Source organism: Berghia stephanieae, chromosome 5 (genome assembly GCF_034508935.2).
Source record: "Berghia stephanieae isolate SIO BIC M18660-M18661 chromosome 5, UCSD_Bste_1.3, whole genome shotgun sequence".
In the NCBI taxonomy this organism is placed as follows: domain Eukaryota; kingdom Metazoa; phylum Mollusca; class Gastropoda; order Nudibranchia; family Aeolidiidae; genus Berghia; species Berghia stephanieae.
This window is the reverse complement of record NC_088364.1, coordinates 77,171,257-77,186,795: the sequence shown is the minus strand read 5'-3', so window position 1 is coordinate 77,186,795 and position 15,539 is coordinate 77,171,257. Positions and strand designations below refer to the sequence as shown.

Below are 15,539 nucleotides of genomic sequence, written 5' to 3'. Positions count from 1 at the left end.
AAAAAAAAAGGTTCATATGAAATATGTACTGAAGTTCATCTATATCTTTTTATTCCAGTACAATGCTTGCAAAGTGAAGAGTTAAGATTGGACGAGCCCAGCACGTCAAGAGCATATTTTGAGCCACCCATCGTGACCGACTTTGTCTGCAATAAACCGGAGAAGTATCCCAATAATTACATCAGAGAAGACAAGGTCTTAAAAGGCGTAAGTAATTTATGAGTTTGGTTTTGTTTCCTTAGTCTACCTAATATAAAAATTACCGAGTAAAGGATCGGCTTCCACTGGGAGATAATTTGGAAAGTTCGGGTGGGGGTGGGGGGGGGGTCTCTATAAAGAAATGTAAAGAGATTTATCTAATTCTTAAGTTACTTCACAGTAACAAAATACCTCCCCTCCCATTCCCCACTCATGTAAATTTATTCTCGGCTAGTACAAATACATATTCTTTTTCTTTTCTTTCTTATTTTCCCCCCCCCCCCCAGATATATGTGACGGCCAGGAATAAATTTACTATAGACGAACCTCAGATGGCCTTCCATTATTTAGGAGCCTATAGAAGGAAGACGACGGTGGATCCAAGTCTTATAAGATCACTCAAGACAGCCTTCCCAGAGTTTCACAGAACCTTTGCCAAGATTAAAGATAAAACTTTAACAGATAAAATGCGAGCATGGCCTTAGGACAAAGACCGCAGCACAGACCTCGCAACAAAAGACTTGTTGAAAAGCCTGACGGACGATTCCACATGGGCTGACACTTCTAGAGTTCGAGACACATTAATGACTGTTCTCGCTATAGGCAGCATGTCCCGTCTTGGAGCCTTGCGAAACTTGTCTGTTGATGAGTTTCAGGCGGCTCGCGAGACTGACCAAAATCATGATCTGTATCGAGCAGAAGTAAACCAGCACAAAACCATGAAGACATATGGTCCAGCGGGCATCTATTTCACACCTACCTTAAAAGCCCACATTGAAAGGTAACAGTGTGATACTATTATTATTATTATTATTATTATTATTATTATTATTATTATTATTATTATTATTATTATTATTATTATTATTATTATTATATTATTATTATAATTATTATTATTATTATTATTATTATTATTATTATTATTATTATTATTATTATTATTATTATTATTATTATTATTATCATTATTATTATTATTATTATTATTATTATTATTATTATTATTATCATTATTATTATTATTATTATTATTATTATTATTATTATTATTATTATTATTATTAAGGAGATATAAAGAGATTTATCTAATTCTTAAGTTACTTCGGAGTAACAAAATACCTCCCCTCCCACTCCCCACTCATGTAGATTAATTCTCGGCTGGTACAAATACATTTTCTTTTTCTTTTCTTTCTTATTTTCCCCCAGATATATGTGACGGCCAGGAATAAATTTACTAAGGACGAACTTCAGATGGCCTTCCATTATTTAGGAGCCTATAGAAGGAAGACGACGGTGGATCCATGTCTAATAAGATCACTCAGGACAGCCTTCCCAGAGTTTCACAGAACCTTTGCCAAGATTAAAGATAAAACTTTAACAGATAAAATGCGAGCATGGCCTGAGGACAAAGACCTTATTTTCTAAAAGCCTATACAGTCCATTTCTTTTCTTTTATTATGACAACAAACCAACGTTGAACTGGATCTCACTCCCTGGGAACATATTGTCGGCCGTGGAAGAAAGTTTCGTCAAACAGTTCATATATATTTATATGTTGCTGGAAAATTTAAATTGAAGTTAAGTTCATTTATTTTGTTGAAATTCCAAACAAATGGTATACTAATTGTAATTCTTTGTAAATTGGCGGGTGGGTAAACGCTTTATAAAGGCTGTCTAAAAAAAAAGGTTCATATGAAATGTTCAGTTCATCTATATTTTTTTATTCCAGTACAATGCTTGCAAAGTGAAGAGTTAAGATTGGACGAGCCCAGCACGTCAAGAGTATATTTTGAGCCACCCATCGTTACCGACGTCCAGGCTTTGCCTTCAGTAGAGTCCTCAACGTCGTCACCTGTAGTTCCCGGTATGTATGCAATACTAATTATGAACATGGTGCACCTGTCTTTCTTACATTTTTTCTGGTCTTTTCTCGGAAAAAATAATGTAATAGTGTGAGGTTTTTGGCCGTAAAGGATTAAACATTTCTTTAATAAAAACTAATAATCACACGGCTTTAGATGATTCAAATATCTTTGTTTATTCTTTTAAATTAAACAGATACAAGTGTGCTATATTTCACAAAGACTTTGTCTGCAATAAACCGGAGACGTGCCCCAATAATTGCATCAGAGAAGACAAGGTCTTAAAAGGCGTAAGTAAATTATGAGTTTGGCTTTGTTTCCTTTGTCTACGTAATACAAAAATTACCGAGTAAAGGATCGGCTTCTACTGGGAGATAATTTGGAAAGTTCGGGGGGGGGGGGGGTGGTTTTTTGGGGGAGGGGGGTCTCTCTAAGGAGATGTAAAGAGATTTATCTAATTCTTAAGTTACATCGGAGTAACAAAATACCTCCCCTCCCACTCCCCACTCATGTAGATTAATTCTCTTCTAGTACAAATACATTTTCTTTTTCTTTTCTTTCTTATTTTCCCCAGATATATGTGACGGCCAGGAATAAATTTACTAAGGACGAACTTCAGATGGCCTTCCATTATTTAGGAGCCTATAGAAGGAAGACGACGGTGGATCCATGTCTAATAAGATCACTCAGGACAGCCTTCCCAGGGTTTCACAGAACCTTTGCCAAGATTAAAGATAAAACTTTAACAGATAAAATGCGAGCATGGCCAGAGGACAAAGACCTTATTTTCTAAAAGCCTCCACAGTCCATTTCTTTTCTTTTATTATGACAACAAACCAACGTTGAACTGCATCTCACTCCCTGGGAACATATAGTCGGCCGTGGAAGAAAGTTTCGTGAAACAGCTCATATATATTTATATATTGCCTGAAATTCCAAAAAAAATGGTATACTAATTGTAATTCTTTTAATAATAAACTTTGAATTTTATTGTAAATTCTGTCTCGTTTTCACAGATGGAGAAGAAGAAGAAGAAGAAGAAGAAGAAGAAGAAGAAGAAGAAGAAGAAGAAGAAGAAGAAGAAGAAGAAGAAGAAGAAGAAGAAGAAGAAGAAGAAGAAGACGATGAAGATGTAGCAGAAGAAGAAGAAGAAGAAGAAGAAGAAGAAGAAGAAGAAGAAGAAGAAGAAGAAGAAGAAGAAGAAGAAGAAGAAGAAGAAGAAGAAGACTATGTGGTCTAGTGGTATGACATTCGCTTTCCTGGGTTCGAGCCTGGCTCGGCGCATAATTGTGTCCTTGGAATAAACTGTTTACTCACATTATCTCACTGTACTCAGGTTTAAAATGGATGCCTGACAGTTAACAACGTTGTCCCTGTCCGAAAAATTGTAATATCGCCTAGCAGGCGTCATGTCTCGTCCTACGTGCTAAGTATTGTTGTTGGACAGGGACCCCTTGTAAAGCGTTTTGAGCACGTTTAGTGGATATTGCGCTGTATGAAAGCTCATTTATTTTATTATGTTTATTAAACTAAGAAGAATAGAAAGATGGTGTCTTTCTTTCTGGTGACAGAGTCGTAGGGGGCGCCATATAAAGGAAGGGAGGTGGGGGAATGTCCACGTCTTTAACGTCATTGGTCGTGCGCATTTCCGCTACGTAAAGAAGGAATTATTTCAAAAAGCGACCACCATCGGACAGGGCTCGGACACTTTAGTGCAAAACAGTTTTTTTTACTCGTGGCATGGCGGATTTGATTTTCGGCAGTATAGTTCTTGAACATGGCTTTGTCCGTTCCAATGGTGGCAGTGCCGTAGAGGGATTGCGGTATCTATTTGTAGGACGCATTTCCGCTATGGAGAGTGATAATTTTAAATATAATGAGCTCGGACAAGAGTCGCCAGAGCCGTTTCGTCGGTGCTCATTCATTTTGTTATATTTATTATAATAATAAAAAGAAGAAGAAGAGGAATAGGAAGATGGTGTCCTTCTTTCTGGTGGCAGTGTCGTAGGGTGATATCGTTGAGGGCGCCAAATGAAGGAAGGGGGGTGGGGGGGGGGTGTGTGTCAGCGTCTTTAACGTCATTGGTCGTGCGCATTTCCGCTTCGTAAAGAAGGATGGCATGACGGATTTGATTTCCGGCAGTATAGTTCTGGAACGCGATTTTTTCCGTTCCAATGGTGGCAGTGTCGTAGACTGATAGCGTTATCTATTTGTAGGACGCATTTCCGCTATGGAGAGTAATAATTTTAAATATAATGAGCTCGGACAAGAGTCGCCAGAGCCGTTCCGTCGGTGCTCATTCATTTTGTTATATTTATTATAATAATAATAATAATAATAAGAAGAAGACGAATAGGAAGATGGTTGTCTTTCTTTCTAGTGGCAGTGTCGTAGGGTGATATCGTTGAGGGCGCCAAATGAAGGAAGAGGGGAGCGGGGGGGGGGGGGGGATGTCAGCGTCTTTAACATCATTGGTCGTGCGCATTTCCGCTTCGTAAAGAAGGGGGACATTCTGGTTTTTCTTTCCGGCAGTATTTTTCTCGAAGCGGCATTGTCCGTTCCAATGGTGGCAGTGTCGGAGACAGATAGCGGTATCTATTTGTAGGAGGCATTTCCGCTATGGATTGTAATAATTTTAAATATAATGAGCTCGGACAAGAGTCTCCAGAGCCGTTCCGTCGGTGCTCATTCAATTTGTTATATTTATTATAATAATAATAAGAAGAAGGGAATAGGAAGATGGTGTCTTTCTTTCTGGTGGCAGTGTCGTAGGGTGATATCGTTGAGGGCGCCAAATGAAGGAATGGGGGTGGGGGGATGTCCACGACTTTAACGTTATTGGTCGTGCGTTTTTCCGCTACGTAAAGAAGGAATTGTTTCAAAAAGCGAACCTCTTCGGACAGGGCTCGGACACTTTAGTGCAAAACAGTTTTTTTACTCGTGGCATGGCGTATTTGATTTTCGGCAGTATAGTTCTTAAACGTGGCTTTATCGGTTGCAATGGTGGCAGTGTCGTAGAGGGATAGCGGTATCTATTTGTAGGACGCATTTCCGCTATGGAGAGTAATAATTTTGAAAATAAAGAGCTCGGACAAAGTCGCCAGAGCCGTTCCGTCGGTGCTCATTTATTTTGTTATATTTTAAAATAAAAATAATAAGAGTAATAGAAAGATGGTGTCCTTCTTTCTGGTGGCAGTGTCGTATGGTGATATCGTTGAGGGCGCCAAATGAAGGAAGGGGTTTGGGGGGGGGGGGTGTCAGCGTCTTTAACGTCATTGGTCGTGCGCATTTCCGCTTCGTACAGAAGGATGGCCTGCCGGATTTGATTTCCGGCAGTATAGTTCTGGAACGCGATTTTTTCCGTTCCAATGGTGGTAGTGTCGTAGACGGATAGCGGTATCTATTTGTAGGACGCATTTCCGCTATGGAGAGTAATAATTTTAAATATAATGAGCTCGGACAAGAGTCGCCAGAGCCGTTCCGTCGGTGCTCATTCATTTTGTTATATTTATTATAATAATAACAACAAGAAAAAGAGGAATAGGAAGATGGTGTCTTTCTTTCTGGTGGCAGTGTCGTAGGGTGATATCGTTGAGGGCGCCAAATGAAGGAAGGGGGTTGGGGGGGGTGTCAACGTCTTTAACGTCATTATTCGTGCGCATTTCAGCTTCGTAAAGCAGGATGGCATGCTGGATTTGATTTCCGGCAGTATAGTTCTGGAACCTGGCATTGTCAGTTCCAATGGTGGCAGTGTCGTAGACGGATAGCGGTATCTATTTGTAGGACGCATTTTCGCTATGGAGAGTAATAATTTTAAATATAATGAGCTCGGACAAGAGTCGCCAGAGCCGTTCCGTCGGTGCTCATTCATTTCGTTATATTTAATATATTAATAATAAGAAGAAGAGGAATAGGAAGATGGTGTCCTTCTTTCTGGTGGCAGTGTCGTAGGGTGATATCGTTGAGGGCGCCAAATGAAGGAAGGGGGTTGGGGGGGGGTGTCAACGTGTTTAACGTCATTAGTCGTGCGCATTTCAGCTTCGTAAAGCAGGATAGCATGCTGGATTTGATTTCCGACAGTATAGTTCTGGAACCTGGCATTGTCCGTTCCAATGGTGGCAGTGTCGTAGAGGGATAGCGGTATCTATTTGTAGGACGCATTTCCGCTATGGAGAGTAATAATTTTAAATATAATGAGCTCGGACAAGAGCCGCCAGAGCCGTTCCGTCGGTGCTCATTCATTTTGTTATATTTATTATAATAATAATAAGAAGAAGAAGAGGAATAGGAAGATGGTGTCTTTCTTTCTGGTGGCAGTGTCGTAGGGTGATATCGTTGAGGGCGCAAAATGAAGGAAGGGGGTTGGGGGGATGTCCACGACTTTAACGTTATTGGTCGTGCGTATTTCCGCTACGTAAAGAAGGAATTGTTTCAAAAAGCGATCCCCTGGGACAGGGCTCTGACACTTTAGTGCAAAACAGTTTTTTTACTCGTGGCATGGCGGATTTGACTTCCGTCAGTATATTTTTTGAACCTGGCTTTGTCGGTTCCAATGGTGGCAATGTCGTAGAGGGATAGCGGTATCTATTTATAGGACGCATTTCTGCTATGGAGAGTAATAATTTTAAAAATAAAGTGCTCGGACAAACTCGCCAGATCCGATGGGATTTCAATATAACGCGGGGACCATCGTATTCATTATTTTTACAGACGAGTAGAGGGAACGTTAAAGCATGACAAAGAATTTCATTAATAAAAGTCTCTCCCATTCTGGTGTGTGTGTGTGTGTGTGTATGTGTATGTGTGTTTGTGTGTGTGTGTGTGTGTGTGTATTTTTTATTTCATTGATACTAATGGGGAAAGTACCCTGGTTACCGGGGTTAGGGTTAGGGTTAGGGTTAGGGTTAGGGTTAGGGTTAGGGTTAGGGTTATGGTTATGATAAGAAAAGGCTCCATAAACAGTGTACTAAAAGTTTTTCAACATCAAATTGTATTAGCATCAATTTTAAAGGTCAAAAGGTCAAATTTGTAAATTATGCCAAACTTTTTCTAATTCAAATTATTCTACAAATGCGCTTGTTATGCATGGGGTATAGATAGTTTGATGTTGACGTCACTTGTTATTGTTTTTTTTGCCATCCGCGTTTCTGAGTAATGCTCACTGAACTGTATTAATCCGACTATAAACGTTCATGGATACAGACAGTTTTGAGTGTTGGTCCGTTGTACTTCCGGATGGCAATGTTATGAGCTTCTTAGCCAAGCGCATACTGTCTATACTTTACTGTGCAGAAATTTTAAATAAATCTAATCAATGGTTTTAGAGCTATGGTATTTTAAAGTCAACATGGTAGCAAGTGTAAAGAAGGATTTTATACATTTGAAAAGGCACTTTCTTAATTTAATGGAATACTTTTGGATTTCCATATGTTTTAGTCGCATAGTTGAGTCCTTGGAAAAGGCTCTTTACTCACATTTTCTCACCGTACTCAGGTGTAAAATGAGTACCTGGTCGTTAACAGCGTTGTCTTTGTCCGAAAAAATGTAATATCGCCTAACAAGCGTCATGTCCCGTCCTACATGTTAAATGTTGCTGTTGACCAGGGACCCCTTGTAAAGCGCTTTGAGCACATTTATTGGATATGGCGCTATATAAATCTGAATTTAAAGCTCAATTTAAAAGACATTAAATGGCACAAAAATAGTAAAATAATGATTTTTTTGGGAAAAATAAAAGTAAAGGTCTAGGAGCATAATACCAAACGCCTACCAAGACCGAAGTACTCTGTTATCGATTTTTAAGGTCAAAAGGTCAATCAGGCCAAGTTATGCCAAAATAATTAAAATCCATGATTTTTCATAAATGTGCTGCTATGATATCTACTGTATTGTGTTAAAGAGATGATTTTAGAGTTACGTCATGTTTTTAATAATAGATGAATTCTTAGAACTATGACTGGTAATGCCTTAATTTACTTTTTAAATTTCATTTGTTTATCGCTCCCCTTTTAGTGGCATTAAATTATTTGTTTGATTTGATAGATTTTTGTATAATCATTGGATTCAGAAACATTGTGGTGGTAAAGTTTCCAAAATCCAAAGGTACTGATATCAATTGTATGGGTCAAAGGTCAATATGCAATATGCAAAATATTCAACCCCCCCCCCTTTCCTAAATATATATATAGATATCGCACCTTGAAAATTAGGCAGAAGTAGACTAAGATAATGATTCGTGGCGAGTCGTAGGCCAAAATAGTTCAGTTTCAATTTCTTTACAGTTTGAAGAAGAATTGGTGATTTTATTCCGATCCTTCTCAGGACTTCTTTGTTTGTTTGTTTTTCAGTCCATGATATTTTGAGTATTTTTCTGTAGCATGCCATTTCAAAAGCTGTGGTCTTTGTGCTCTCTGCTTTGCTGATAGTCCATGCTTCGCATCCATATTTTGCAGTTGGGAAAACAACACTTTTGAGGATTTGGATTTTTGTTTGAATGCACTGCCCTTTCCAGATATTATTCATCTTTTTTAGCTTTGATCTTGCCATTGCTAGTCTCCTCCTGATCTCTTGGGCCGATTTCCCGTTGTACTCAATCCTGGCGCCACGAATCATTAGAAAAGCACATTCTGCAGACAAGGGTAGACGGCAAGAGAGGAAGAGATAGACCAACAAGAAGCTGGGAACAAGATATATGTGAATGGCTGGGAATGACAACAACTCAAGCAAGTAGACTGGCGGAAAACCGTAATCTGTTTCGCAAGAAAGTTCGGGAAGCAACGTCCTACGCAGGATCAGCTGACTAGATGATGAGTCTAAGATATAAAACCATTGAATAAAATAGTATATTATGACTTATAGCTCTTTTAGATTAAACTTTGAACTTTAAGATTTCATTGAATGTTGGCACAGTTTGATTAAAAATTCAATTTTATATTTCATTGCCACTAAACGCTAAACAATAGCCTCCTAAATTTATAGTACGTACAATTTTGGACAGTTTCAGGGTTAACTCTCTCCCTGTCAGCTATTTTTAGAATTTCCCCCGAAAATTCACACCCACCCAGCACAAAAATAGACTTTTCTTACTCAAAAAAAGTAACAATTGAGCTCTACAACACAGTGTTTAGTATGTATAGCTGTAATATAAAGCATTTCTTAAAATTTTGTTATGTATAGGAGAAATCAGAATGAGAAAATTGTCGGTTACATCGTAACGAATGTGACGATTTTCCTATGGGTGGTAAGGAGAGGGTTAATAAATATTGAGCTAAAAGTTTACGAACATAGAGTTATGTTTTCTTTATTATGCTGAATTTTACATCCAGCTCACAGGATGATATGTGACCCGTCGCCTTAATTCGGGATGAATCATACCGGGATCAGCCGAATTCGGAAAATTAAATTTAAAGTGAAAATGGTTAGAATTACAGAATTTGAGACTTGGGTCGTGAAAAAATTGGTTTTCATTCTTTTAAATGGGACTTGTTAGTCCAAAAACATTTCATGGCTGAGACAAAGTCAATTTTCAGTATCTCTATCACCCCGGGCAAATATTGTGAAATTAGTCTTTTTTCCAGTAATCACAAAAAATATTAGCAAAATAACAACATCACAGGGCATATACTCATATTTATATGTAGATATAGATATAGATATAAATATATATATATATATATATATATATATATATATATATATATATATTTATATATATATATATATATATATATATATATACATAAATATGTATATATATATATTCATATATATATATATGTATGTATATATGTATATTGGGTTTCTTTTTTGTTTTTGTCTGTTTGTTTGCTTTTTGTTGGGGTTTTTGGTATTTTTTTTTTTGGGGGGGTCTCTATTGTCTTTTGTTTATTTGTATTACAAATAATTAATTCATGTATTTTAAGCAGTGAAACAATTGACGCCCAATCTTCAAAATATAGGTCAAAAAGGTGAGACTCAGTACAATAATATTTCCTACGAGGGTATTGTTTATAGGGAATGATATTAGCGGAAGAGTAGCGTCCCTTGATTGGACGTCACCCATAGTCTGTGACGTCACCGGCGGAAAAGTTATTAGAGAGAGAACGTCATGTTGGTTGTGCGCATGCGTCTCTCGTCCTCGCTTCCGAGGACGAGAGACGCATGCGCACAACCAACATAACGTTCTCTCTCTAATAACTTTTCCGCCGGTGACGTCAAAGACTATGGGTGACGTCTAATCAAGGGACGCTACTCTTCCGCTAATCTCAGTGCCTAATATCTCCATTATCAATTCAATCAAAATTAGTTTTCATTACTACGAGTCTACATCTTACACAACAAACATATTTTTACGACTCTTAGAGTTGGTTATAATAATATAATTATAGAAGAGTATTTGTATCTGAATTTACAACTAATGCCCCATGGGACAGCGTGGCTCAGCGCTATGGTCTTTCCTTCATACTCGAAAGGTACCGAGTTCGACTACCCGCCGCGTTGTGTGGCCTTGAGCAAGTCACCCAGCCTTAGCTCACTTTGCGGCGCTGCACTGCGGCTAACGCCTGGGTTATTCCAGTCTTCCCCTTTAATAGACCCTAAAGAAAAATTTCCCCTTAGGGATGAATAAAGGGAATTTATTTATTTATTTTTAATTTAAAAGTATTATACTTTTGAACAATCAATAGACGTCTATGTCAAAATGTAAAAAAATAGATTAGGCTAAGTAAATAGCAGATAATTAATGAGAGCCTAGCCTATATTGATATGACCTCATAACACGAGGGTCAATGACTCCTAAGATTAAATTTTAATAATAATGGGACATTCCATTTCATTTCTCTATTTTATTCTAGATGTGAGAATTTTGGCTTTGTAATCAATTTTTCTTTTGTTGGGAAGTAAGTGACCTTAAGAACAAAAATTTACCCGCGTCTTTATTCTTCTCACGTCAATAATATGATTCTCAACATTGGTCCAAACTTGATTAAATTTTATAAATAATAACGTGAAGTTGAATGCAAGCTTCAATTTAATTACAAAAAAAAACAGATCAAATGAACGTTTCGGGTTTACCCTTTATCAACAGAACAGGATGAATGAAACACCACAGATGGAATGAGATTCATTTTAACTACGCCACTACCACATCATCTCATTCATCTGTGGTGTTTCAATCATCCTGTTTTGTTGATAAAGGGGAAACCCGAAACGTTCATTTCATCTGTTCTTGTAATTAAATTGAAGCTTACATTCAACTTCACGTTATTATTTATTTCTTCGAGCTTCGAGCAGCAACATTTACACATTAAATTTTATAACGTGATTTTATTCATCTTATTGCTTGCTCTAAGCGCTTTGTAACTTTTGTCGTACTATGCATTGTGGTCTTATGGCATGATACTCGTCCTCGACCAGAAGGTCCCTGGTTTGAGTCCCGATGAGGGCGGCGTACAGTTGAGTCCTTGGAGAAGATTCTATATTCGCCGCAATCGGATATAAAATGAGTATCTGGTGATACCCACTTTGTCTCTGTTGAAAAAGGAAATTGTCGTAAGCGTCTTGTTTCGTCCTGCATCTCGGGTGTTTTTTTATGTTTTAAATTGTTTTATTCTTAAAGTTAAACAATTCACCTATAAATTTATCATCTTATGCATTTTTTCTTCTTCAATATTTCATTAAATACAATATTATAACAACTCAAAAACACAACACAATTAAAATTCTAAAATTGCCATAGCAAAAATCTGAAAATAAACTAAATGGTAAAAAAAAAATACCAATATCTAACCAGTTCAACTATCGTACTCAGAAAATACACGGAATCAAAACATGGCCAGAAACTCGTTTGGGTCGATCTTGGCCAAAACTCTCAAACCTGCATGTCGGGTGTTGTGTTTCACTTGTTGTGACTCCGTGTAAATCGCTTTGAATACATTCATACTTCAAACTCTTGTTAATTATAAGATAACTTTCTATTTCACATTAATATTTTGAACATTTACTTATTTTTACCATGTACTTTATTACATTTGGGCCCAGAAAAGCTAGGCGAGGGCAGTGTGTATGGCAAGACGAAAACTCAAAATGTTAATTTATAAGCTTTATTTCTTCTTCTTCTTCATTTGATTGCCCACAATCAATTGGTTGATTATTATGGCAAATATGAAACTGCTTTCTAATCTCTCTGTATTCCTTGTTTATAATCGTTAGTCTAAAATCAATTTCCAGGGACATTCAGGGGTCGTCAACGTTGGTGAGTGATGGTTTGTGTAAGGTCTAAGTATCTGCATAGCAACTTGCCACAAAAGCATCAATTGTAGTGGCTTTATTTACGAACCTAGTCATGAACAAATCTACATTATGAAGTTTTATTCACCATTTAAATATGAAAGTCATCCAACTAGTTTAACATTCAGTAAATTAAGTACAATTTGGTTTTGAAAAAGATGGCCGAAAGACTGCTGACCGCAGTAACGTAGACCGCTTGTGACAAGAAAAGGTACTGTGCAGCGGGATAAAAGAGAATTGCAAGATCACGTCGTATTAAATGGGATGGTAGGATTCATATCTCATGGTTGTCTGAAGGAATATTGGTGGATTAATTAATTATCCCTGAAGAAGGAAAAGGGTTTTTTGGGGATAATATCGTTATAGGGAATGAGATTAGCGGAAGAGCAGCGTCCCTTGATTGGACGTCACCGGGGGAGAAGTTATTTGTAAACAAACCAACTACAAGCCAAGCGCTCCAAAAACAAAATTTATTATTCATATTTCTGTACAAAAAATGCATATCATAATCAACGGTATGCATTTTTGTACAAAATATGAATAATAAATCTTGTATTTGGAGCGCTTGGCTTGTAGTTCGTTTGTTTACAAATAACTTCTCTGCCGGTGACGTCCAATGAAGGGACGCTACTCTTCCGCTAATCTCATTCCCTATTGCATTCACAACTAATGCTTTGATTTCCGAAAAATCATCAAAAACTCTTCTCGGAATCGTGTACTCATATTGTAATAAATGAAAATGTTCGTGCTTGCACAGAGAAGCTGTAGAAAGGATAAACAGGAAAACATGACTGCGTCGACATAATGGTGATAATCGTAATTCACCCTGTAGACAATGTAACCAATGATGACGTGGACCACACTGGGAATATAACAAATCACAAACAAGGCAGAGATGAATGAAATCATCCTAACCAGGCGCATCTCTTTCGTGGTTGATTTTTCAGAATGTGTTATTTTGTTGTTCTCAGATGATACCAAGTCATTCTGATCACGCTTTTGTTGATTCTGATTTTGCGCTCCTTTTCTAAACCCTGTTGTTGCTTCCCTAAACTTTTGGGACAAGTAAACTTTCCAGAAAATTATGAGATTGAAGACAATGACTAAAATGACTGAGAGAAAACGAAGAGTAACAGGACTTGTGTAGAAGTAAATCAGTCTTAGATAAGGAGATATAAAATCAACAAAACCTACTTCCAAATATGTACGGTTTTTCACAGGGTCCACTGCCGTCACAATTTTGAGTTGAAAAAGACTTGGAATATTGATAAAAATCATCGCAACAAAAATAAAAATCATGATTGCTACAGAATGTTTTGGGGTGAAAAGAGATTTTGCCTTGAATGGGAAAGTGACGCTTATAGCCCTCTCGAATGCCAGAAACACCGTGTTCCAGCATGTAATTTGGCTAGCTGTGTTATAAGGGCGACTAGCGGTCGCCAATTGAATTTCATAGACATCCCAGGACCACATTGATGTGTCCAGGAAACTGGTAAACACCGCGCACAGGGAAGTCCAGACAGAAAAAATGCAGGTGAGGAAATCGGACACGGCCAATGCTGTGAGATTAACGATGGAACTATGGGACAGGTATCCTTGGTGGTAGAAAACAATGATATTGACGATGTTAGAGATGACTCCAAATAGTGACGTGAATCCCATTAGGAAGACTCTGAAGACAATCATAATGATGTCAAATGTCTGCTTGTCAAACGGTCGTTTTGCAAAGACCAAAAAAGGACCTTCAAGTTCCTCACGTAGAGGTAAAGTAGTCGTATTTTTTAGATCCATGTTTCTCATAAGATCCCTCTCTCTCTCTCTCTCTCTCTCTCTCTCTCTCTCTCTCTCTCTCTCTCTCTCTCTCTCTCTCTCTCTCTGCGGGAGTTCTAACGTGGAAAAGGTGTCAAAACATGAAATGATAATGCTAAAGTAAATTAAATATAAAATAATATAATAATGTGAACCAGAGCCTCGACTACTTTTTAAATTGAAAGAAACAGATAGTGAAACATGAATATTAAAGCCTTAATTCGGGACTTTAAATAAAAGGTCTGAAAATGCTAAAAGTTTGGGTGTCATTCCGAATAGTTCTTTGTCTATGGATCAGCATAAAAACAATAAATTATATACTCTGAGCTCCGTGGAATATCACAGATGAGATAATTTTTACCTTTCAACACTTTGAACAAAATTGTCTCTGCTTTGGTCTTGTCACGTCTCGACTACAGCAATTCACTGCTCGCTGCTCTCCCTAATAACAAAATAAACAAGCTCCAGAATTGTGCGGCAAGGTTAGTCCTGGGAAAATCTCATTACGATGATTCAGTGGACAAGCTTCGAACCCTCTACTGGCTGCCAGTCCGGGCTAGAATTGAATACAAAATAGCCCTTATCTGCTTTGGTATAATATTTGAGTCTTCTTGTTCCCCTCTATATTCAACACTTACTCCAACCGTACGTAGAGTCTACCTCTGAGAAATCTCAGATCCCACGATTTAAAATCATTAGTATCTCAAAAAACTAAACTTAAATACTTTGGTGATAGGTCTCTTATGAAATCCGGCCCACGATTTGGAATGATCTCCCTCAATCTGTCAGATTTTCGAGCTCTACAGATATTTTTTTTAAAACAACCAAAAAAAAAAAAAAAACAACCCTGAAAACATATAAGAAAATATTTACTTGATTCAATTTTAAATGTATTGTATGTGACTTATGAACTGATGAGGTTTTATGCTCTAAATGTCTTCATCACAATACCAAATGAAATCGGCGTAACATTAGTTATACATTAGGATAATTTTTTGTATGGATAATTTCAAAAGACCTAAGATTCCCCGAAGATGCAATCTCATGTCCCTTTTTTATTAATATTATCAATATAATCTAGATATCTGTTTTTGTTGAAAGTGAGAAATGTGTTAATAATAAATACTGCGAGGTATTAATTATCTCTAGATACCTGCTCGCTTAGATAATCATTTTCACTTGTTCATTTTGTTCTTATTATCTAGGTGAAATTAATAAATCTGTTCTTTATTCTTTGTGATGTTTAAGTGAAGCATATTAACATAGCACCATTTATTAAAGAATAAATCAATCTGTTCAAAACATTTCTTTAGGCTATCGTCATAATCGTTGAGAATACCTAAAATTGCTGTGTCGCCGCCAGCGTATTTAGTTATAATT

General features: G+C 37.3%; 2 protein-coding genes and 1 long non-coding RNA gene across 4 annotated transcripts in view; 2 read left to right on the top strand and 1 right to left on the bottom strand.

Moving 5' to 3' along the window:
- Positions 1 to 976, top strand: part of LOC144974021 (uncharacterized) — a 1,299-nt gene extending 323 nt beyond the window's left edge. The window contains exons 2-3 of the mRNA XM_078916910.1: positions 11 to 207; positions 486 to 976. Coding sequence (XP_078773036.1) covers positions 11 to 207; positions 486 to 683 — 395 coding nt within the window. The 3' untranslated portion in view covers positions 684 to 976. The remainder of the gene's footprint in view (positions 1 to 10; positions 208 to 485) is intronic.
- A 370-nt stretch (positions 977 to 1,346) lies between these two features.
- Positions 1,347 to 3,053, top strand: LOC144974227 (uncharacterized). 2 transcript variants are annotated; one of them, XR_013645671.1, is made up of 3 exons: positions 1,347 to 2,065; positions 2,260 to 2,353; positions 2,638 to 3,053. It is a non-coding gene; the product is annotated as an uncharacterized LOC144974227 (long non-coding RNA). The 2 variants fall into 2 exon arrangements; XR_013645672.1 differs by lacking the exon at positions 2,260 to 2,353 and having other exon boundaries at positions 1,348 to 2,065.
- A 9,963-nt stretch (positions 3,054 to 13,016) lies between these two features.
- On the bottom strand, positions 13,017 to 14,141 carry LOC144974019 (uncharacterized). Its single transcript, XM_078916909.1, has one exon. The coding sequence runs from the start codon at positions 14,139 to 14,141 to the stop codon at positions 13,017 to 13,019; it is 1,125 nt and encodes a 374-aa protein (XP_078773035.1).
- Positions 14,142 to 15,539: the final 1,398 nt, after the last annotated feature.

Coding starts and splice junctions, on each gene's coding strand:
- LOC144974019 (XM_078916909.1), bottom strand. CDS start 14,141: ATGGATCTAAAAAATACGACTACTTTACCTCTACGTGAGGAACTTGAA.